The 23,204-nt window shown below is 36.9% G+C and overlaps 5 protein-coding genes across 6 annotated transcripts in view; 4 read left to right on the top strand and 1 right to left on the bottom strand.

Annotated features, from left to right (window-relative positions):
* The first annotated feature begins 109 nt into the window (after nucleotides 1-109).
* On the top strand, nucleotides 110-4,340 carry LOC140985601 (protein trichome birefringence-like 13). Its single transcript, XM_073453462.1, has 6 exons — nucleotides 110-637; nucleotides 1,426-1,603; nucleotides 2,439-2,579; nucleotides 3,110-3,230; nucleotides 3,342-3,476; nucleotides 3,974-4,340. Exons 1-6 carry the CDS (start codon nucleotides 238-240, stop codon nucleotides 4,235-4,237), a joined length of 1,239 nt encoding a protein of 412 aa, XP_073309563.1. The 5' UTR covers nucleotides 110-237; the 3' UTR covers nucleotides 4,238-4,340.
* Nucleotides 4,341-5,556: 1,216 nt separating this feature from the next.
* On the top strand, nucleotides 5,557-6,173 carry LOC140986994 (basic form of pathogenesis-related protein 1-like). Its single transcript, XM_073455417.1, has one exon. It carries the CDS (start codon nucleotides 5,561-5,563, stop codon nucleotides 6,050-6,052), a length of 492 nt encoding a protein of 163 aa, XP_073311518.1. The 5' UTR covers nucleotides 5,557-5,560; the 3' UTR covers nucleotides 6,053-6,173.
* Nucleotides 6,174-6,602: 429 nt separating this feature from the next.
* LOC140985716 (uncharacterized) lies at nucleotides 6,603-9,206 on the top strand. Of its 2 annotated transcripts, none has more exons than XM_073453603.1 (2): nucleotides 6,603-6,881; nucleotides 7,796-9,206. In XM_073453603.1, the coding sequence occupies exon 2, from the start codon at nucleotides 7,852-7,854 to the stop codon at nucleotides 9,112-9,114; it is 1,263 nt and encodes a 420-aa protein (XP_073309704.1). In that variant the 5' UTR covers nucleotides 6,603-6,881; nucleotides 7,796-7,851; the 3' UTR covers nucleotides 9,115-9,206. The 2 variants fall into 2 exon arrangements, with proteins under 2 accessions (XP_073309704.1, XP_073309706.1); XM_073453605.1 differs by lacking the exon at nucleotides 6,603-6,881 and adding an exon at nucleotides 6,908-7,232.
* Nucleotides 9,207-9,921: 715 nt separating this feature from the next.
* LOC140985645 (uncharacterized) lies at nucleotides 9,922-11,895 on the top strand. The gene is made up of 2 exons (XM_073453514.1): nucleotides 9,922-10,588; nucleotides 11,274-11,895. Exons 1-2 carry the CDS (start codon nucleotides 9,989-9,991, stop codon nucleotides 11,634-11,636), a joined length of 963 nt encoding a protein of 320 aa, XP_073309615.1. The 5' UTR covers nucleotides 9,922-9,988; the 3' UTR covers nucleotides 11,637-11,895.
* An 843-nt stretch (nucleotides 11,896-12,738) lies between these two features.
* Nucleotides 12,739-23,204, bottom strand: part of LOC140986191 (aspartate--tRNA ligase, chloroplastic/mitochondrial-like) — a 30,871-nt gene continuing 20,405 nt past the window's right edge. The window contains exons 6-15 of the mRNA XM_073454252.1: nucleotides 16,771-16,862; nucleotides 16,522-16,642; nucleotides 16,048-16,170; nucleotides 15,399-15,594; nucleotides 15,122-15,309; nucleotides 14,925-14,996; nucleotides 14,228-14,326; nucleotides 14,056-14,136; nucleotides 13,534-13,591; nucleotides 12,739-13,091 (exon numbers count right to left, since the gene is read on the bottom strand). Coding sequence (XP_073310353.1) covers nucleotides 12,922-13,091; nucleotides 13,534-13,591; nucleotides 14,056-14,136; nucleotides 14,228-14,326; nucleotides 14,925-14,996; nucleotides 15,122-15,309; nucleotides 15,399-15,594; nucleotides 16,048-16,170; nucleotides 16,522-16,642; nucleotides 16,771-16,862 — 1,200 coding nt within the window. The 3' untranslated portion in view covers nucleotides 12,739-12,921. The remainder of the gene's footprint in view (nucleotides 13,092-13,533; nucleotides 13,592-14,055; nucleotides 14,137-14,227; nucleotides 14,327-14,924; nucleotides 14,997-15,121; nucleotides 15,310-15,398; nucleotides 15,595-16,047; nucleotides 16,171-16,521; nucleotides 16,643-16,770; nucleotides 16,863-23,204) is intronic.

Genomic DNA, 23,204 nt, shown 5'->3' with positions numbered 1-23,204 from the left:
AAAAATTTAAAATATTAAAATTATAATTTTCTTTAAATAAAATTTTAGAAACAAATGAAAATAAATATATATTTAAATAATACAATAATACAAATATTTTTCTTCTAAATTAGAGATTTTCTGAAATCTTCAATCCACTAAGCTGCATCCCAGGAGTACGCACTAGTCTACAGAGAGTACAGGATAAAAGAACCACAACGTACTAATGTGCGCCGGGTCCGCACTTCACCATGCTCCATGGCGACGAGAGACGCTCACTCGAAGAAATCCGCGTCGAATTCCTCGCTCGCATCTCGACTCCTCATCACTCTCTTATGCCTCGCCTCGCTCTGCCTCTGCTTCTCTCTGTTCCGAAAAGACGCCGACTCGCCGCCTTTAACCGGTTACTCTACGGTGCTGGATAAGACTAATGGCAGCTGCAACTATTCGAATGGGCGGTGGATCTACGATCCGACGGTCAGATCACTGCCTCGATACGATCACACGTGCAAGGAGATATTCAAAGGTTGGAATTGCATTGCCAGTAAAAAATCCAACGCCATTGATATTCTCAAGTGGCGCTGGGAACCCCATCAGTGTGATCTCCCGATGTTCGATCCTCTTCGATTCCTCAATGACTTCCGAGACACCAATATAGGTGAGTGTTTTTCTAACCTTTTCTTTTGTGTCAGTATTTTTCAGTTGGTGCTTCATGGTGAGCTCGTACATTTTCAGTTTGCTATGTTTCCTTGTCGTATTTTATATGGTTTGTATTACACTTCCATTTGTGTGTGTGTGTGGACTGGATTGTGGACTGAGCTACTTTGTATTGTAATGCACAGTCAGAAAACGTGCTCAAATACGATGCATTTTGTTAGTTTATATGTAGACTTGAGCTGCAATATTACTTGAATGAATAGAGATGAATGATCTGGGATTCTGGTTATGAAACTGGTTGCCAGGAATTGTGATCTGCCTGAAGAATTTATTTTCAGACAGCTTCCGAGTTTTTTTTATGTATTAAACTAAATTATTAAGACATAATTCCTACGAATCCTACAGAAACAACAAACGGGCTCCCCAGTTTGGATGCCTAATCTTGACACCAAGGGATTACACTATATGGATTTAGGTTAACATGGCTCCAATTAACTTTAAATTGAGTTTTCTTTTGTGGATTTAGGTTAACATGGCTCCAATTAACTTTAAATTGAGTTTTCTTTTGTGACCTAATATTTTATGTTCTCCTGTAGTTGAAATGTGACATGTTGTATTTTTAAAAAAAATCATTTTTTACTTCTTTCCCCGATTCCGTGTGAAGTACTAGCATCACTGTTCTCCATCTTTTTTCAATTCTCCTCCCATCCATGAATTTGGTCAGTTTCCCATGCGATGATTATATAAATGATGATGAAATTTCAACCTGTATAATATTAAATAATGCAGGATTCATTGGGGACTCATTGAATCGAAACATGTTTGTAGCACTTTTCTGCAATTTGAAAAGAGTATCTGGTGAGGTAAAAAAGTGGCGTCCTGTTGGAGCTGACCGGGGTTTCACTTTCCTTGAGTACAACATGACCATTGCCTATCATCGGACAAATCTCCTGGCCCGTTATGGTAGGTAAGCCAAGTGCAACACCTCTCATATAGGTATTGCAACTAACAAGTGAATGCACTGGTGATGACTGATGATGCATTTTTTTACATTTCTTTACAACCATCCACAATTTGTAATATATCTTTCCCTGCCATCCAAAAAATTTATATATTCTTTATTTTAATCGGAATATCAGATCAACAACATTTGTTTTCTTACTGAACTTGAAATCCTAACTGTAAACAGAATTGGTGTAAAATACTAATCCAATGAAAGTTAAATTTTCTAGATTTCTCTCATGTGGGATCAAGACACAATCACTTGCAATTTTAAGGAAATCCTACGTGGAGTATAAGATCTCTTATTCTGTTACCTGTATTCACATTTTGCTTTCGTATTTTCTTTGGAGTATTGCATTAGAATTTTTTATTTTGCATTACTTCTTGGCAAATTAGGAAACTTTTATCTCTTACTAGAATTGTGGGTTCGTAGTGCTGTAGATAAATCCTTACTGCTGTAGATAAATTCTGCTATGAGAATGCATGAAAAACATCTCGCATTGCTGACCATTTTTTCTGACACTGATAAATTTTTAATACTACGCATTAAATCTCCTAGATTTTATTCTTCGTCCTTCCTACCGGTTGTGAAATGTTTTTCGATGCCCAGATTTATTGTGAACTTGTGTGCTTGTTATGGCTTTTTAGATCATCAGATAGTGTGCTCTTATATTTCGTCCATGCCATTATGATCTGAGTTATGGAAAACTGTATTTACTTTTGGCTATTCGATTCAAATTTACTTGTACACATTTTTTCACATTTTTCACATAAAACTTGTTTGTATATAAATTTTGTAGGTGGTCAGCCAGCAATAGTAGTGGCATGCTGGAGTCACTTGGTTTGAAGGAAGTCTATAGAGTTGATGCCGATCTACCAGAAGGAACGTGGGCTGAAGCTCCAAGTTTCCATGACATACTTATCTTTAACACTGGACACTGGTAATCTATGTTCTATGTGGGTCTCTTATGTGTTGAAAATATAGGATGCTGCTAATATTCTTGTAGCTATTTTTGTGTTATGAATCTGCTCCTAAGGCTCCAGGCTCTTTCTTTGCTTCTCGCACATTCTTTGCCGAAAATAGAATTAACTATTTAAAGATGTCTTCAAACTTCCACGTTCCTTGCCTGTTCAGTTTCTTCGAACCTTCAAGTATCATGGCGGCCGTGCTTAGTTTGATGACATATTTTTTAACAATCAGTAAACAAATGGCTGCTCCTTTCCACCATATAGATATAAGAATTCAAATCACATTCCCTAGATTTCAAAGATATGACTGTGATAGCTTGTACTGTTTCCTAGTTTGAGTAAAGTTATTTCGTCTTTTGTCTAGCTAATCTTTAAATACTGCGGCATCTTTCGGTAGTTGCAGTTGCTCAATGACCTTATCCTTTCTTTTCTCACGTTCTGCCAATTTTCAATGAATTGTTGTTGATGGTGCTGGATTTTCTGTCTTCTTTGCCTTTTGTAGGTGGTGGGCGCCTTCGAAGTTTGACCCGGTAAAATCACCTATGCTTTTCTTTGAAAATGATTTGCCAGTGATTCCTCTCATCCCACCTGATGTTGGCCTTGATATAGTCTTAAGGCACATGGTATGAACCTTGCTTCGCTTTCAGATACCCTAAAGATTTAAGGAATTGTTTTATCTTCCAAATTCTTTCTGGCATGAAAGAACAATGATATCTGTGCCTTGTCTTTACCAGCTATCATATGTGGAGAAAAAAGCACGTCCAAATGCAGTTCTTTTCTTCAGAACACAGTCACCGCGTCATTTTGAAGGAGGTGATTGGGATCAAGGTGGTTCATGTTCACGTTCACAACCTCTGTTGCCGCAAGAAGTAAGCTTCTCTACATGCTGCTTTAGATTTCTTGCGCCATATTGATTTCCGCACTCATTTGTAAAATTATTTCATCTAGTCGATAGTTGTGCATCATAAATGATCATGCTACTGCTCTATAGTATGTTAGACTAAAAAATTATGTAGTTTTTGTTGGGAGGGGTTGGCGGGGATAATAAGAGTATCGTTGCGAATCTCTTGTTTTACATGCATTACACTAATTGAATCTTACTACATTTATCATACATTGATTAAATATTCATCAGAATCATCACGTACCTTACTATGAGACACATGATAAAAGAGGATGTATTTATGAGATTTAACATTTTCTCAGTGTGGTAGAAGATTTATACTGTTGGGGATAGCAACATTTGTGATCTAAAAATACTCATTAAAGTTTTTCTTTTTCCTCACATCAAATGACGGAACTGCCTTATTTTGTTCTAGCCATATCCATTGTTATGTTTAATCAGAATATCCTATTCTATGTTCAGGTTGAAAAATTTTTCTCTATAGAATCTAATGGAACAAATGTGGAGACACGACTTGTAAACAAACATCTGCACAAAGCCCTCGATAGCTCTCGTTTCCAGTTACTGGACGTAACACATATAAGTGAATTTAGAGCCGACGCCCATCCGTCAACAGCGGGTGGGAAAAAACATGATGATTGCATGCATTGGTGCTTACCAGGACTTACAGATACGTGGAATGACTTGTTTGTTGCTCATTTAAACACCATTAGAGTTCGAAATTGAATCAGTTATCAATGTACGATTTTTGGACAATATTTTTTACATCTGATCTTAGTTTTAAGATTATTTTTCAAGTAAAGTATAGGTATGGTTTGGTTCCGTTTAATACATTTTTTTTATCGGGGGTTCCGTTTAATACATTGGTAGAGAGAACGGAGTACACAAGTGTGTCTAATGATGCGCGCAAGGCCGTTCTTACATAAGCCGATGTCATTGATTTGTAATAAATAATTATGATCGTAGTTTCAAGAGTTATATTCAGCACCTTGTTAGAACAACAGCAGCTTTTCTGAAGGAAGGATTTAACAGTGAAGTCTATGAGGCCTCGAGATTTTGGTGAGGGCGAGACAGAACGAGGAAGGCAATTTAATAGATATATGTAGCCTTTTAAATTGATATTTATGAAATCCATGGCCAAGATCTTTGCACTTTCTATTCTTGAGCGAAGCATTGCAATTTAATAGATATATGTAGCCTATCTGTCTCTCGTGACTATCAGAAGCTGCACAGAGTCATAAAGAGTCCTCAAGGCGTATGCCCAGAATCAAAGCTTGACTATATTCAATCTTTGCACCAAGCACAGGATAAGCAGTAATGTGTTGCCCTTTCAATGAAATCCCAATTTTAGTTAAAATTGTGGAAGAATAATTAATACAAGATAAAGTATAGTGATGGTGATCAATTTTTGTTTATGGATTAACTACTAATATATATCTATATTATCGATTATTCATTGAAGTACATGGTTCTAATAAGAGGTTATTTTATGTTATATTTGGAATATTTATTCTCGTAGTCAAATGTTAGTCCTTGAATCATTAACGTATATGTTCATTTCCATAAAAATGCGAGGTTTTACACCATCTAATAATATTGAAATGAAGAAATATTTTTAATATAACATAGACTAACCCATCTTGACATACTCAACACAAGAAATTAAAAAATTTAATCGATTTTTGGAGGTTAATTGTATCGATTCCAGATTACGAATTCAATTAACGTGAGAAAATCCTAGACTTACGCAACACGTTCTCCTATGCTTTTCTTTTAGTATTAGTCAAGGTCGGTGGATACAGAAGTGGTAGAAATTCACAGGGCCTTGCCTCTACATATGTCCAAAGGGAACGTTTTATTAAGTTTATGGTTACTTAAAATTCTAATTAATTCGATTGCACCTTTCCACATGCCATCACACATATTTCAATGCTAAATATGGTAATATTTTATCATACCATATATCCATATAATTGGCTATAAATAGTAATTAATACTCACATCCTCTTCCAAATCCTAAATTCCCAAAACATATTGTTAAACATTACAATGTCCATGCATAAAATCTCCATTTTCATCATGTTTTCTGTAGCTTTATCTTCCCAAATGTTTCTCTCAAATGCCCAAAATTCGGCACAAGATTACGTTAACGCTCATAACACACCCCGTGGGCAAGTTGGTGTAGGAGGCGTGACTTGGAACATAACGCTAGCTAACTATGCACAAAACTACGCTAACCAAAGGATCAGCAACTGTGCTTTAACTCACTCGAATGGACCTTATGGCGAGAACTTAGCGAAAGGTAGCAGCAGCACGTTCACTGGAGTGGCGGCTGTGAATTTGTGGGTGGCAGAAAAGCCATACTACGATTACACTTCGAACTCGTGCACTGGAGGGAAGCAGTGCTTGCATTATACTCAAGTGGTGTGGCGCGACTCTGTTCGGATTGGGTGTGCCCGTGTCCAGTGCAGCAATGGATGGTATTATGTGGTCTGTAGTTATGATGGTCCAGGGAACTGGATTGGGGAGTGGCCATATTAAGTAAAATGTTGCTAAACATAGTTTGAATGAAAATATTATCAGAATAATAATATAAATAAACTTATATAATAAGTAAATATTGTCCCAGCCACCAACCAATTAGTCCATTGATGGGATAATTCGTCAGTAAAAGTTGTGTTCTTGTTTGTACTGATCGATTAAGCAAAAATCCTTCCCTTTGTATTAGTGGGAGAGGGAAACAAGAAACGTGTGTATCTTCATTGTGTTTTGTTACATCTATAAAAAGTTTATATTTTTATAATATACACACGCACACATGAAAAAAGATTCATGTTAATTCAATATTAGACCGAAATATCCCAATAAATAAAACTGAAAATTTTGAAAAATAACCCTTTCAAAGTGTGTTCAAATACACCTGATTAAGTTAATTTTCAAAAATAAATTGACCATGTCATTTTTCAAACTATCATCGGTTAAAAAAAAAACCCGAGTTGAAATATGAACAAAAAAAGTTTCTACAGAATGAAGCAACGTAGCCCGTAAACCCGGTTCATTCAAATGGCCAAAGCCAGCAGGTGGCGTAAAAACACACACATCCTCAAGTCTCAACTGAGCTGCAGAAAAAGCGCGAAGTGACTTGTTGCCATTACAAGAGTGAATCAGATTTCAGAGAGACACATAGAGAGAGAGTGGAAGAAAGCTGTCAAATGCCAATTCAAACACGCACTCACACACACCAAATCAATACGATTTTCTTGCTGCATTATTTCTTGGCCTTAATGCTGCTTTTTCTTGTTCAACTACTCTCGAGTTATTGTACCTGTGCGGCTGTGCCACTGCCCCCTTCTTTTCCTTTTCTTTTCAGGTTCTGCTTCTATTTTTGTGTGTATTATTTGTTGTTTTTCTGTATGAAATGCATTTGCTGTCGTTGTTATGAACTTTTTGATGGGTTTTTGGGTGCTTAAGTAATTTGCTGTAATTTGAGGACTCTTGAATTGGGTTTCTTCGTTTACTGCTTGCGTATATTTTTTCTTGAAATGGGTTTTCGTAGCAACTGTAAAGATTTTTTTTTTTTTTTTTTACTTGAATGGCTTCGGGTGTTCATCAGTTTGGTAATTTCTGGGGAATTGTCAAAGATTGAGTTGAGTTTCTCCTGCTTAACAGGGAGCATGGCCTTAAATTAGAGGCGACTTAGTGCACTTTGAAATTACAAAGCGTACGATGCTTAAAAAAATTTATCCTGAAATTTGGAATATATTTTCATTTGGTAGGTAGTAGAATTTCATGTGGATTCAGTTCCCTTTTTACATGTCTCCTTGTGTAAAGCTGCTTGAAGTAAAGAAATAGGATATTAGCATCTAATTTGTCACGACATGGTTTTGTGTGCCTTTTGGTGTACTAAAATTAGATGCAGGAGTGAGAATAGAGATGAACAGAGGTTTTTTTGTACGAATTCTGAAAATCCTAGACTTGGTTTCCGCAACCTTTCTTGAAACTGTGGAAGAATCTGTGGATAAACATGTGTAATCATGAAACCGTTGGTACTGTAAGATTTCTTTCCCAATATTGTATTATACTGAATCAAACTTTCCGACCTCTAACCATTTTCCACACCAAGAATTTAATCCACCAATGTTTTCATCACAAGAATTTCCTTTAATTCCCAAAATTTTAGTACACGATGCTAAATGAGGCTCTCTTGTTTCAGAATGATGTTAGATCATTCGATACATATAAGTTACTTACTTTTTTCAATGAACTCTTACTATGTTTTGACAGGTTTGATAGGTATTAGCAGCGAGAAAGAAGATCAAGAGAAAATAAGGGAAATTATAATGTCCAGGCAGTCGCCGAGTAGGAACCTGAGATCCAAGGGAATCAAGATTAAGCAAGTTCTTCAAATTTGTTTGTTGGTTGCTATTTGCATTTGGTTGATATACCAAGTCAAACATTCCCATGATAGGAAAAAAGAATTTGATGAAAGTGATGAAAAAGTGTTACTTAGTAGAGGAGGTACTAATGATATGATTAAACTTGGAAGAAAGGACATACACACGCAAGTGGGAGAAATTTTCTCCAAGAATGCAGAACATGATGACGAGATGGAAGAAGGTGAAGAGGAAGACAAGAATGAAGAAGATGTGCAAGGAGAGAAATCTATTCGAGGAAGTGAGAATGAAGGCATGGGAGGTGAAGAAGAAGAAATAGATGAGCACGAACTGGAGAAGCTAGAAACACAAATTGATCGAGAAGAGGATTTTATTGACAATGATGAGGAGGAAGATAATGATGACCAAGAAATTGAAGGAAAGTATATTGAAGATAGTAAGACTGATGTCTATGTGGAGGATGTGGATCGTGATGGAGATGATAGGAGTAGCCATGAGGCACGCGAGGAAAATTACAAGGCGGATGATGCTTCAAGTGCTGTGACTCATGATACCCAAATTGATAGAGAAAACTCGAGTGAACAACTTGATCTTGTCTTAGGAAAGGAAAAAAAAGAGCGTAACAGTGAAGAAACCAACACATCTGAGAATAGAAAAGAATTAGGCGTGGAAAATGGCGAAATGGCTAAAGGGAGCAATGGGTCCGATGTAACAGTCAAAGAAACTTTGCTGGGCAACTACCAGAATGGCTCGTTTTCAAATAACTCACTGACTGAAGGGTCTCATCATCGTTTAGATGTAAATAACAGCTCAACAGAGGTAAGGTTGGGGAATCGTAGCTCATCCTTGTGGAACATAACAGAGAGCTTTTCTGATAATAGTATCAACGGCTCTATTTCCACGATTTCTGCTGAAACCAAAGGCATGGATTCAAAGTCTGAGGAGTTCTCAAGTGCATCAAATAGTTCAGATTCTTTTGAATCAGTAAAAATCAATGCCTCACAGGCTTCGATGGACACTGGTGATGGTAAAAATGAAATCTTTGATTCCAGAATGCCTGAAATTTTTGAGGAAGTTGAACACGACCCGATTGATTTCACTGATACATCAAACTCTTTGGAGGATGAAGACGTCCCTGCGAATCTTGATACACTGCTCCATGGGATATGGAACCAGGGAACTCATGCCAAAGAGGCAGCAGCAGAATGACCACTGATATTTTTGACATCTTTTAGTTTTGCTGGTTCTTGGGTTTTGAGGATACATGCAAAAAGTTGATCTATGGTTTTTAATCACTTAAAAGAAGTTTTTAGCTAAGCATTTTGGTGGGTGTTGAACTTCAACCATATGGATCTAACCCAAATCTCCTGCTCTCATGTTCAAAGAAAAAGATTTCCTTCTCTTCAACAAATAGAAGGAAATTAAAAACAAAAAGCTCAGGAGTGAAAAAAAGAAATACAAAACATAGCCCAAACTAATATTTGGCAAGATTAAAAAAAAAAAAGTCGGTTTATATACTCGTGTGTGTGAAACATTTCTTGGGGCAATGCCAAAAAAAAAAAAAAAAAAAAAAAAAANTCAAAAATGACAAGGCCTAAGTTAATAGATTAACGTCGAGAACTGCAAGTCTGCAACAGCAGCCTCTCAAGAAATTGAATGGAAATCTCCCAAAAAATTTTTTTTATCAGATATTGAATAGAAGAATACTGAACCGGCTATGTATTTTTTTGACAAATGAATATTTTGGAAAAATAAAGTCATTTCGAGGTTACTTTTTTATTGATGCAACAATTTTTATAAAAATATATATGATCAGAATAAAAAACAAGTTCACTTTTATTTATCTAATTCTTTGTAGTCCTAAGGAGTACGGGCTTTTAAACATTAAATTTCACCCCATATTTGCCAAACATTTGCAGATTCAGATTTTTTTTAAATTTTTTTAAAAAATTTAAGTAATACTGTAATAGTGTAGAAATAAAAATATTAATTATACTTGTAATAATAAGAACAAACTCGACTCGACGCTTGGGGCTGCAAGATCTACACTCCCATTCCCACATTCTTCATCTCCTCCATTGCCATGGCAAATTCCTGGAAAAGAAACCAATCCACTAAAATCTTAACCCCAATGAACCTTCTTCTCTTCATCTCCTCATCCCTTCTCCTGCTCGCGTTCCTCTACCTCTCCACCCAAAATCCCCACAATAATCCCAACAAGATCAGTAAAGATTCAGTATCTGTCAGACCCATCAAAAGATTCGATTGCATTAGCTCTCCTCAGGCTTACCCTGTGTTTGCCAACGTTGTTGAAGGACTCAAACACTCTTTCCTCTATTCTCTTGCGGACTTTGGGAGTTTACCGGAAAAGCCGCACAAAAACATTGTCAGGACGCTTAAAGGGAAGCCCTTTAGAAGGCCTGATATTTCTGCGACGGTACAAGAGTTGATGGAGAAGATGAAGGGGGAGGGCAGAAATGGGATGTTTGTGGACGTGGGAGCTAATGTGGGAATGGCTACTTTTGCTGCTGCTGTTATGGGTTTCAGGGTCCTGGCATTTGAACCTGTTTTTGAGAATTTGCAGAGGATTTGTGAAGGAATTTATTTCAATAGAGTTGGAGACTTGGTGGAAGTTTTTGAAGCCGCTGCTTCTGATCGATCTGGGAACATCACATTTCATAAGGTGTTTACTTTTCTGCCAAATTATATTCATCCTTTTTTGTGTTGAAGGAGTAGTTGGAGTCTGCTAATGTGTTTGTGTTTAAGGAGTAGTTGGAATCTGCTAATGTGTAGAACTGTTTCTTTTTTTCCCTGAAATTTGCTCTTGGGTAAATGTTTTATGTTATTGGGCATATGCAGTAGGAATGAAGATAATTTATAGGAGTTACCTTGTTGTCCCTTACTGAAATAATCGATGACAATGTGGTATCTGTGTTACAGAATATGATATAATGCACAGCCCCATCTTGTCTTGCTAGAGGGAGTTATCTAAGAAAAGCATTTGGTTATTCCGGTATTGCCGTGCCTGAAAGGATTGTACAATGCAAAAAAGAACTTTCTATCGATTGTGTTGCAACCTGAATGCCTTTATCCTTTCTCCTGTTGACTCAATTGCCCTCTTCATCTTTTGTTTTTCGTTTCCCTTACTTGAGCTTCTACATTTTTTCTCGACCATTGCTGCATACTCTGCTTCTGATTATAAACTTAGATTTATGTGCTGTATGGTCTATCTGCTGTGGGAGAAACTAGCATTCTCCATTGTTGTTTCTTTTCAATGTAAAACTGTGTATATGTCTGGTTTATCTTCACAGAGTGATTCCTGCTAATTTGAATGTGTCTTGCTTCATATGTCGCATGTGTGTATGTAGTTGGTTGGCCGGCTTGACAATAGTGCAGTCTCAGCTGAAGGGGCTAAGATGGCTTTTAAGTCCAATGAGGAGATTGAACTACAAGTCCAGTCTATCCCTCTCGATCAAGTTATACAAGAATCTGAGCATGTGCTTCTCCTCAAAATAGATGTTCAGGGTTGGGAGTATCATGTTCTAAAGGGCGCATCAAAATTATTATCAAGAAAGAAGAACGAAGCACCATACCTTATATATGAAGAAGATGAACGTCTCTTGCAGGCAAGCAACAGCAGTGCGAAAGAGATAAGGGAATTTCTCAGAAGTATGGGATACCATCAGTGCACACAGCATGGTACAGACGCACACTGCACTAAAACAGATTGAAAATATCATCCTTGGATAAATATTTTTTTGAGGAATTGAACAAACGTGATGCAGTTCTTGAAATTTCGTGGCTTGGTGATGGGAAATCATATCACCAGTTACTTAATTTGAATGAGTGGAAGACATGCAAGATACTCCTGTTGTAATAGTTCTTGGATTGCTGATGTATAGGTTGCACCCAGTTTTGAGCTTCTTGGCTATTCGGAGAGATTTTTGCTACCAATTTGGAAGTTGGCGTTGAATCTTGAAAGTCTGCCATGTTTTTCATACACATGATCGGATTCTGATCGTAGGAACGTTTGGTTTTCTTCTATTTTGGAACTTCTGTTCGATTTTGTTTACAAGTATAATGAAAGGTAAGATTATTATTCCAAGTATAATGAAAGGTAAGATTATTTTGAGTTCATGTCCAAACTATTTCTAGTTGTGTTTTCTGGTTTCTATACTTTTATACCTAGAGTGATTCTTTTCGTATGTAAAAACGCACTAAAAAAAATAACATGCAAGTAACAAAATGCCCGAGAACCCCTATGCCAATTAATGTCCAATGACACGTGACCCAACTGCAACAGACGAGTTACAAGGACTCAAACCGCACTAGCCTTTTGAACTTTCATGAGATTATTGGATATTCTGCATTACATAACATGCTACTGTCTTTCGTATGCATATATAATCAACGTCATGTTTTCTTTTCTCTTCTATGTATATAGATGTAGAGAGAAATGCAAACACGGCTGAATATAACCGGGATGGGGCTCTCAGATCGCCCTCCCACCCCTTCATTCATTGAAAACAAACGACGTGATTCAAACATTTGATCGTGAACTAGAAAATAACTCTGTTGATTAAGCAAATGCAATCAATATTTGTGTTCATGTTTCACATAAACAAATAAATACTTGTTAACATAAATTTGAAAATATTTAAATATGACAGTACCATGTGATGGGTGTAAACGAACTGAGCCGATTGACAAGTTCTTCGAACTGAATTCGAGCTTCAAATTTTCGTCATGTTTGACTCGTCCTCGATTCGTTTACACCACTGTACCATACCATGTGATGCAATGACTACTCTAATGTTCTATTGTAACAGTAAATATGGCAACATAATGCTGCTACATAGTGTATCCAGTAAAAAATGTAAACCCAATTTAATATACAAACAAAAGACCAAAGGTATCACCTCCCTCCCACTACTTCCCACACATTCTACATGAGAGGAGCATATGCAAACTGAATAAAAAACAAAACAAATTACAAAGATTCAATGTATTGATTAGTTATTTCGTCTGAAGTGAGAGATCCTTAAGCTGCTGGGCATCCACCTCCGAAGGGGAGCGAGTAAGGGCACACTGGGCAGTGGTCGTCTTGGGGAAAGCGATGACATCCCTAATGGAAGAAGCTCCTGATAATAGCATCACAAGTCTATCCAACCCGAAAGCGATTCCTCCTGAACAAACGAATATCCCTATCAATATTTAGGAATTGAATAGCATAAGAAACAGATTGACAATCACAGTCATCTACAGGAAAAGGGTTATGTGTTGACGCTTCAATCTTAAAGAATGGTATGCGCAACAGGTTGAAGAAAAGGAAATGAACTAAAATAAGAGGATTCTTTAAGAAGGATTACATGCACCGTTAAAAATATTCAGTAGTTCTTAGTTTAATTTGAAATTAATAGTCTGGAATACCCTTCTAGCTTGTCCTACAAGCGTTAACAAAAAATATATATTTCTCTTTACATATATTAAGGAATTAGACAGAGGAGGCTATCTTCCACCATCTTAACGGTTGGCTTTAAGCAAATTCAAGTTAAACAATAAATGTCACGCGCAGACCATTCAGATTTTACAAACAAATACAGTCCAAAATAATGAAGACATTAATACCATGGGGAGGAGCACCCATGTCCAAAGCCTCCAACAGATAACCAAACTTTGCTTCAGCCTGCAATTATAGATAGAGTTGAAACTTGTCAGATAGACAAAGTTGATGTTGATCCACATAATTTTTAGTGTTTACATGTTAAAAAGTTCAATAATCACTTCTCCGATCTTACGGTGTTTTTACAGGGACGGCAAACAAAAATACCAACAGCCATTTACAGGATAAAAAGTTCAATAATCAATTTCATTGGCCTATCTTCAGAATCCGCATACAGGATATTCATGGATTTAGCAAAAATGCAGATTATCAATGTCAGGTGCCATCGTCAAAACTCCGGTATGCGAAGCAGAAACTAGATCTATGAAGGGAAAGCTCAAGACTTATAAACTCGGAGCGATATGTGAAATACAGTTAGAAATATCCACTTTACACATTCATACAAGTGACAAAAACTGAATATTAAATTTCGATCATGACAGACGATGGTATATTATATGGCAATGAAATTGCATGGCTTTGCTAACCTGTTCAGAGGAGATCCCAACAATTTCCAACACCTTTTCTTGTACGTCACGTTTGTAGATTCTTAAGCTTCCTCCTCCAATCTAGTAACGGGTATGGGGATAGCACAGTTTTAGGAACTACTTTTTCCTTCACACAAAATACAGCTACTATCACAAATTAGTTTCCCTCTACCTCAACACCATTATAAACCATGTCATATGCCATGGCACGAGCAGATGAAAGATCCTTCATATCCTCAGGGTTAGGGGCAGTGAATGGATGATGCAAGGCCTACAAGAAACATAGCGAGTATCATCAGTAATAAATCCTGGAAACTAGCACATGCTTTAATATGTAATTATGGATCATCAATACAACTAAGACTAGAGTATGAGTATACTATGACGAGGATTTCCCGCTCAACTTGATTCATTTGCTAAATCTTCTATTTCGCGCATATCTAAAAGGACTGGAAGACCTACACAATGCAATATTTCCACGAAAACATTTCCCCGAAACAAAAAATAAAATAAAACCAAACGTAGTGATTATTTTATTGGACAAGTTTCCAGAGGCTCGAAGCACATGCCATTGTAATATTGCAAATCAAGTGGAAACTTGAACGTCAGCATCACGATAAATCTCACACATTCCCTTGGAATCCAATTTGAAGTTTGATGAGGTAAAGTTTCATCACGTTCTAAATGTCCTATTTTGGTCTGTTTCATTCAGACACAATTAAAACTCGAGATGTTGAGATTCGGCAATACATATAAACTGCATCAAATAAATAGTGTCTGGCCTGATAATATTTTTTGCGACAAAGCATTAAAACATTTCCTCCTGGATAGAATATTTTAGAAGATGCAAAACTAAGGATTTTACAAACCTCAAGCCTCTCCTCAGAGTCATTCCATTCGAACATTGGAAAATCAGTCACCCACAGGATTGAATGCCTTGACTAGCCATAGAGATACACAACACACCATCATAAAGTCAGAAAAAAGAAGCTTAATTTCTCAAAACTACATTTTCCATCAACTGAATGTATTATATTTAATCCAAGGTAATGTAATAATAACTAACATGATCAATCAAGCCCAGCTCATTCGCTACGTGAATCCTCAGCCGGTCTAAGATTTTATTAACTGACGCAGGTATACCCACCGCAAACAGGATCAGATCATCTGAACTGGCAGATAGTAACTTCAGCAAACAATCTTGCTCGGCCAGATCCAAACTAGACACAAGTGCAGGAATGCCTTCAAGTGACCCTAAAATAGAATATTAAGCTACATCAACAATTATACAACACATTGCCATAAGCATTACATATTGTGAGCCAAAGCACTGTTGTTACTACCATCACTTGAGACCTTTAAGAAAGGCAAACCCTTTGCTCCAGATTTTATGGCTTCAAAGTAAATATCGCCCTTTTTGAGAGCTGTATTTGAATAATATGTTGCTCCTGAAGGGACACATAATGCCTTGATGATTCCCCCACTAGACAAGGTATCTGCAAATACTTTGAAGGTTGAACCCCTGAAAACATTAGATACCTGCAGGCAGAACTTCAAATATTAACTCCAAAAGAACAAACACGGAGATAAATATTGAAAATAACCCATAGGAAGATAGTGTGATAATAAAATCAAATTATCTCAGAGGAGGAAACCATTTTTGGCTTGTGGGCCACAATCAATGTTGCTGCGACTTGTCACCTTCAGTTCAGTTAGTAAAAAGAACATAAAACATAATGAATGATGATAATAACTGAGATGAGAAACACACCAAGTGATTAAGAATTAAACCATGAACCATGCAAGAAAAATAAACGAAAACTCACTTTTTCATATATGAGGCAGATTCTTCCAACACTCTAATTCAAACAACTAGGAGCTCAAAGGAGCAGACAAAGAACATAACAAGATAAACTGATAAAGTATGGTCTTATCAACCCAAGGAAATGACAAAAGTAATTAAACAAAAAAAAAAGTTAACAAAGATGTTACATCTTTCAGTTCAAGATCAAAACGGGTGTCAGGTCTATCTGAACCATATCTGATCATAGCTTCAGCATATGTAAGCCTTGGAAAGGGGTTTGGTAGCTCAACTCCAATGGTCTCAAAAAAAACCTGCAAGAGAGTATATGTTCGTGCTTACTATCCAAAACATCCGATTACCATTTTGACGGTTCTATTACAAAAAATGCCATATTAAACTGTTCAAAAACACCAAGAGTATTTTCGGTCATGGACAGAGGTAGTACATCAGAGTATATATGTGCAGAAATAACAACCTTTAGTACTACAAAATATTTTACAAGTTAAACACATTCAGTACCTCAGAACAAGAATTAAATGGAGTAAATTAGGCTAACCAAGAAACTAAGGCAAAAGTAAGACAAGTTCTCAAAATATGCAAGGGATCTTAGCCTTCTCTGTCATGAATGAAACAAAGCGGAAATCCACCCCAAACTGACAAACCTTTCTGATTAAATCTTCATTGAGCTTCAGCATGTCTTCCAGAGGAGTGAACGCCATTTCCATGTCCAACTGTGTGAATTCAGGTTGTCTATCTGCCCTCAGATCTTCATCCCTGAAGCATCTGTAAATAAGGTAAGTCTTAAGTTATTTTGGTCAGAAAAAACGAATGCCAAAACTGCACCCATCATAGAAAGATGACACAGGTTCAGGAGGGGAAAAGAAAATAAACTGAGTATTAGCAATAGAAACCTTGCAATTTGATAATATTTATCAAAACCAGAGACCATAAGCATTTGCTTGAAAAGCTGTGGACTTTGAGGCAAAGCATAAAATGTTCCTGGCTTCAAGGAGAAGGATCAAGGATCAGACCTCTCAACATAAATATGCAAACTCAACCAATAGATCACCATGAAGGCAAAAGTAAAATAATGTGTTATTTTTGCACGCGACATCAACTAAATTAGATAATTCGTCTAATAGAAAGTGCCAATAGAAATTAGTAATGCATTACGTAGTGTTTATAATAATTTGATGAACATAAAAAACGTATATTTATTAAAGGTTTTATTTATAATAAAAAAAAAGTTTAGTTCTATTAAATATCTGAATTTTATGAGTTCTATATATAGTAATATGTGTAATTGTAATTTTTGGCTGTTTTTATAGGTTCGATAAAACAATAATAACTTTGGCTTCAGAAATAGAATTGAGTTATTTCATGAAAAGTGTAGTTTGAGAGAATAGCAGAGAAAGAAAATGCTCACTTGTATTATTGCTTCAAAAAATAATGGTTAGATACAATGAATTTATAGACTCTTAAGTTAACTAAATTCTTAAATCTAAGGGATAACTAGATATCGATAATTCTAATCCTAAAAATTCAAATATAAAAGATAACGCAAACAAGATCCTATCAATCTAGATAAGCTGATGATAATCCAATCAATCTTGATAAGACGAGGATAATCCAATATTCTAAACTCCCCCTCAAGCTGGGCATACATGTTCATCATTTCTAGCTTGAAACACAAATCTTGAAAACTTGGTCTATGAAGTGCTTTTGTTAGAACATCTGCCACTTGTAATTGAGTAGGGATATAATTCAACACGACTATCTTGTTTTCAATCTTTTCACTGATAAAGTGTCGATCTACTTCAATGTGCTTGGTTCGATCATGATGGACTGGATTCTTGGATATGCTGATGGCTGCTTTATTATCACACACAAGCTCCACGGGGTGATTTTCTTCTATCTTTAGTTTATACAGTAGTCGCTTGAGCCACATTCCTTCACGAATCCCATGTGCTAGCGATCGGAATTCAGCTTCTGCACTACTCCGAGCAACTACTGTTTGTTTCTTACTTCGCCATGTCACCAAATTTCCCCATACATATGAACAATATCCAGACGTACCGTCTATCTGTGAGTGATCCTTCCCAATCAGCATATTGCTATAGACTTTGATTGTTCTGTCGGAAGTCTTTCTAAACAGTAGTCCAGAAGTCCCCTTTAGGTATCTTAGTACTCGGTAGGCTGCATTCATTGTTCTTCCCTCGGGTTATTCATGAACTGGCTAATTACACTCCTAGCAAAGCCGATATCTGGTCGTGTATGTGACAGGTATATTAGTTTCCCAACTAACCTTTATTAGTTTCCCAACTAACCTTTGATATCTTCCCTTGTCCACTGGGGAACTATCTTTCCAGTTTCTTTCAGAAGGTCAAGAACATATTTTCGTTGAGAGATTGAGTTACCTACAGATGATCTTGCTACTTCCATTCCCAGAAAGTATCTAAGTTGCCCGAGATCTTTCATTTCAAATTCTTTCGAAATGTATAGTTTCATACGGGTCATTTCTTCTTCGTGATTCCCTGTGAGGACAATGTCGTCTACATAGACAATGAGTATTGTAATCTTGTCTCCCTCCAAATGTTTAACAAATAGTGTGTGGTCAGCTTGACATTGGGTGTAGCCATCCTTCTTTACAACATTGGTAAACTGGAAAAACCATGCTCTATGTGATTGTTTGAGGCCATACAACGACTTCTGTAATTTGCATACCTTATTCTTTGTAGTCGCTGATGCAAAACCAGGAGAAAAGTCCATGTACACTTCTTCTTCGAGATCACCATTAAGGAATGCATTTTTCACATCAAGTTGGTATAATGGCCAATCCATGTTGACAGCAAGTGATAACAGGACTCTGACAGCATTGAATCTGGCTACAGGAGCGAATGTTTCTTGATAGTCAATACCATACGACTGTGTATACCCTTTGGCTACAAGTCGTGCTTTGAACCGATCTATGCTTCCATCAGACATGTGTTTGACAGTGAATATACATTTACGACCAATTTTTTTCTTTCCTAGTGGAAGATCAACAATCTGCCATGTTTTGTTCTTTTCAAGTGCCTTGATCTCATCAAAAACATCAGCTTTCCATTTAGGCTCTTTGAGGGCTTAATCAATAGTTTATGGAATATGTACCTGATCTAGGTGTGATAGAAATGCACGATAATTAGGAGAAAACCGTTCAAGTGAGACAAACTTCCCAATTGGGTGTTGTGTGCATGTTCTCGCTCCTTTTCTTAAAGCAATAGGTCTATCATCCAAATCATTTTCCAATGTATGAATATTGTTCTCAAGGTTACCTGAATCTGGTGTCGTGGAAGAATCATGAGCAAGCTGAGTTTGTGTTGGATCTTGACTTTTTTGATGGTATTGTTTCCGTCGAGAGTACACATGAATCGGTTGGATGAGATTTTGGGCATTATAGATAGAGTGGCTGCTAGTCACGGGAGGCGGTGTTTCTGTTTCAGTTTGGAGTTTGTTTGGTTCGAGATATTCTGTGATGGGATCTCAATTTTGCGATTCTATATTTGACTTCTCCCCCTGAAGTGTAGAATTAGAATAGAATGGATCATTTTCGAAGAATGTGACATCCATGGATGTGTACAGCTTCTTTAAGGTAGGACAGTAACATTTGTAACCTTTTTGGTTTGGGGAATACCCAAGGAATATGCATTTGACAGCACGTGGTTCGAGTTTGTTGCGGTTGTAGGAATGAATGTGAACAAATGCAGAGCATCCGAACACTTTGAGAGGGATATCATGAACTAGGTGTGAGTTGGGGAAACATTTAAGGAACGTTTGGATAGGTATATGGAATTTTAGGACCCGTGAGGGCATTCGATTGATGAGATAGGCGGCTGTGAGAATGACATCTCCCAATAGCATTTAAGAACATTTTTCGCGAACAACAAGGATCGCGTAACTTCCAAGAGACGACGTTTTTTCCTTTTGGACACACCATTCTGTTAGGGAGTGTCAACACATGAGATTTGGTGAATAATCCCATGAGAGAATATGTATTCTTCCAAAACTGTGTTGAAATAATCACGAGCTCTATCTGTACGTAAAATCTGAATTTTGGTAGAGAATTGAGTCTGGATCATGGTGTGGAATTGTTTGAATAAGTTGGAGGTTTCAGATTTGTCTTTCATTAGAAAAACCCAAGACAAACGTGTGTGATCATCGACAAACAATAAGAACCAGCGTGCACCCCTAATGTTTGTCACATTGGAAGGACCCCAAATATCACCGTGAATGAGTGATAACAGTTTTGATGGTTTGTAACTTTGTGGTGTGAAGGTGGACCGTGTATGTTTGGACAATTGACAAATATCACATTGGAAAGAATTAGAATTCTTATTATTGAACAAGATCTCATTATCTTTATTTAAATTGAAAGTCGAAACAGCACATGAAGGAATAGGTGGTGGCGGATTGGTGGTGGTATTGTTCAAGCTTTTCTTGGAAATGTATCTTTAGGAGATACAATCCACCACAAAGGTCAGCACTGCCAATCATCTTCCCCGATGCCAAATCCTGAAAAACACAAGAATCAGCAAAGAATTTAGTTGTGCATTTGAGATAATTGTTTAGCTTACTCACGGATAAGAGATTGCATTTTAGATCCGGTACAAATAACACATATTTCAAGAAAAATATCTGGAGTTAGCTGAACTGAACCTTAACCAGTCACTAGAGAGCATGAGCCATTTGCAATGCGTACTGAATGAGAATCCTTATAGAACTAAAATGTGTAAATGATTTCAAATTTCCCACCATATGGTCCGAGGCTCCAGAATCAACAATCCAACAATCTGATAACTCATGTTGTGCAAACAAAGCAATTGAAGATATACCTCGATATACCACATTACCAATGCTAACAAGTGATGAGGTTTGTGTTGAATTAGTTTGGCTGAGCATTTGCTGGAGAATGTCGAGTTGTTCTTTTGTGAAAGGTTGGGGTTCATGGGGTTGATTCTCAGTTACAGCCGCATTTGCCGTCTTTCTCTAGCCGGTTTCTAGTCAGCGGGTTTCCTCTAGCCGGTTTCTAGTCAGCGGGTTTCCCATGGATTTTCCAACAAGTATCCACTGTGTGATTGGGTTTTCGCATTTTTCACACCATAGGTGTCCCTGTTTGAATTTCCCGCTGTTGTTAAAGAGTGGTGAAGACTGTGCAGCAACTGAGTGATCATTATGCGGAAATGAAGGCCTGTGCGCAGTAAGTGCTGAAGAGTCTATGGTAGAAATGGGTTGTTGAGATCCTAGCATGACTTTTATGCGACTTTCTTCATGGCGCACTTCCGAGAATACTGACGCACATCATCAAGTGTGCTATGAAGGCCCTAGTAAGAATTTGAAGATTCGTTTTTGTTCAACTATTGCCCGATAACATTTTTCATTGTCTGGGCATTTCCATTCGTAGATTTCAAAGAGGTCGAGTTGCTGCCAATGTCGAATAAGAGCAGTGAAATAAGTCGTGACAGAGGAGTCTCTCTGTCGGAGGTCATGAAGGGTGCTTTCAATGCCGAATAGTTCAGACGTGTTGTCTTTGGAAAAATAGGTGTCATGAACCGCATCCCATATTTCCCTCGCAGTTCGGTATAAGAGAAAGTTTGCACCGATTTCTGTCGTCATCGAGTTGATTAGCCACGACATAATCTTATTATTCTCTGAATTCAACACCTTGAATTTTGGATCTGTTGCAGCAGGGCATATTGTTGCGCTAGAGATGAACTTCTCTTTCTCTTTTCCTCGAATGAACATAAAAACGGATTGCGACCATTGCAGGAAGTTTTCTCCGTGTAATTTGTGGTTCGTTATAGGAAGGGAAAAGGTTTCGGCCACTGTTGATGTGATCGGTGTGGCCTCGGAAGTTGAAGAAACGGATGGTGAAGCCATGTTGTATTTTGCTCTTCTCGCTGGCTCTGATATCATGTAGTTTGAGAGAATAGCAGAGAAAAAAATGCTTCACTTTTATTATTGCTTCAAAAAATAATGGTTAGATACAATGAATTTATAGACTCCTAAGTTAACTAAATTTCTAAATCTATGGGATAACTAGATACCGATAATTCTAATCCTAAAAATTCAAATATAAAAGATAACGCAAACAAGATCCTATCAATCTAGATAAGCTGATGATAATCCTATCAATCTTGATAAGATGAGGATAATCCAATATTCTACAAAATTTACTATATACAATATTCATTAAAAGCATGTGTTGAATATCTATAGATTTGATGATAAGATAACTCTTTTAATTGTTAGTTTAGATAAGATTTTATCTTCTTGTTTAAATTCAAATTAGACTGGATTATATAATAATTGATTGAGTACAACTTCTATATATTCTTGAGTAACATTTCATTATTAGTCATTTAATAAACTAAATAATTCCTCTCATGTATCTTTTCTATTAATGTCAATTATCCGAGACATAGCGGTCGATGACAAAATACGGAATGACATCTCAGGAAACTTCCGTCTCCTCCGACGGCTTATCTAACACCGTCGGAACTTCAAATCCAGCATGCTCGGCCACTAATCTTCTCGAGTCGTCCACAGATAGGGTGGACATTCGGATTCGGGTAATCGGTCCAACCCGATTGGGTCGGGTGATTTTAAAAAATATCAGGTTTGGGTTTTAACCACCCTAACCACCCGGCTATTAAAAATCAGGTCTGGTGTCAGGACATTCATTTCCAGCTCCAATGTTTGTGTTAGAATTCCTATTATTTCCTAGTAAGATTTGTATTTAGGATTTTATTTTATTTATTCTATAATAGGAAAATGTGCTAAATCCGGAATCAGAATTAGTTATTGACAACTGATTCCGGATTCTAAGCCTAATAGAAACAGAATATTTTATTTTAATAGGAGATTTGATAGAATATTTTATTTTAATAGGAGATATTTTATTTTAATAGGAGATTTGATAGAATATTTTATTTTAATAGGAGATTTGGTAATTCTTGTATAAATACCAAGTGTAAGGAATAAAAATATTATTCAGCCAAATTCACAAAATTCACATGGTATCAGAGCTATAATCGATCCGATACTTTAACCCTACGACATTTTTTTTCCGATTGCTCTTCTATTATGAGCAACTCGGAATTCCTTTTTGGAAGCTATATGGCTGATTCATCTTCCCCGAGCACTCCGATTGATGGCGAATCTACCACAAAACCCACTGGTGGAGGCCACTCTTCCACCAATCTTAACCAGAATGAAATTTCCACCAATTTTTTGATCACTACCCATAAGCTTAATGGTACCAACTTTCTGCAGTGGTCCCAATCGGTCACCTTGTTCATCAAAGGAC

This window comes from Primulina huaijiensis, chromosome 10 (assembly GCF_012295235.1).
Source record: "Primulina huaijiensis isolate GDHJ02 chromosome 10, ASM1229523v2, whole genome shotgun sequence".
Classification (NCBI taxonomy): domain Eukaryota; kingdom Viridiplantae; phylum Streptophyta; class Magnoliopsida; order Lamiales; family Gesneriaceae; genus Primulina; species Primulina huaijiensis.
The sequence above is the reverse complement of the archived record's forward strand: the minus strand, read 5'-3'. Positions and strand labels throughout refer to the sequence as shown.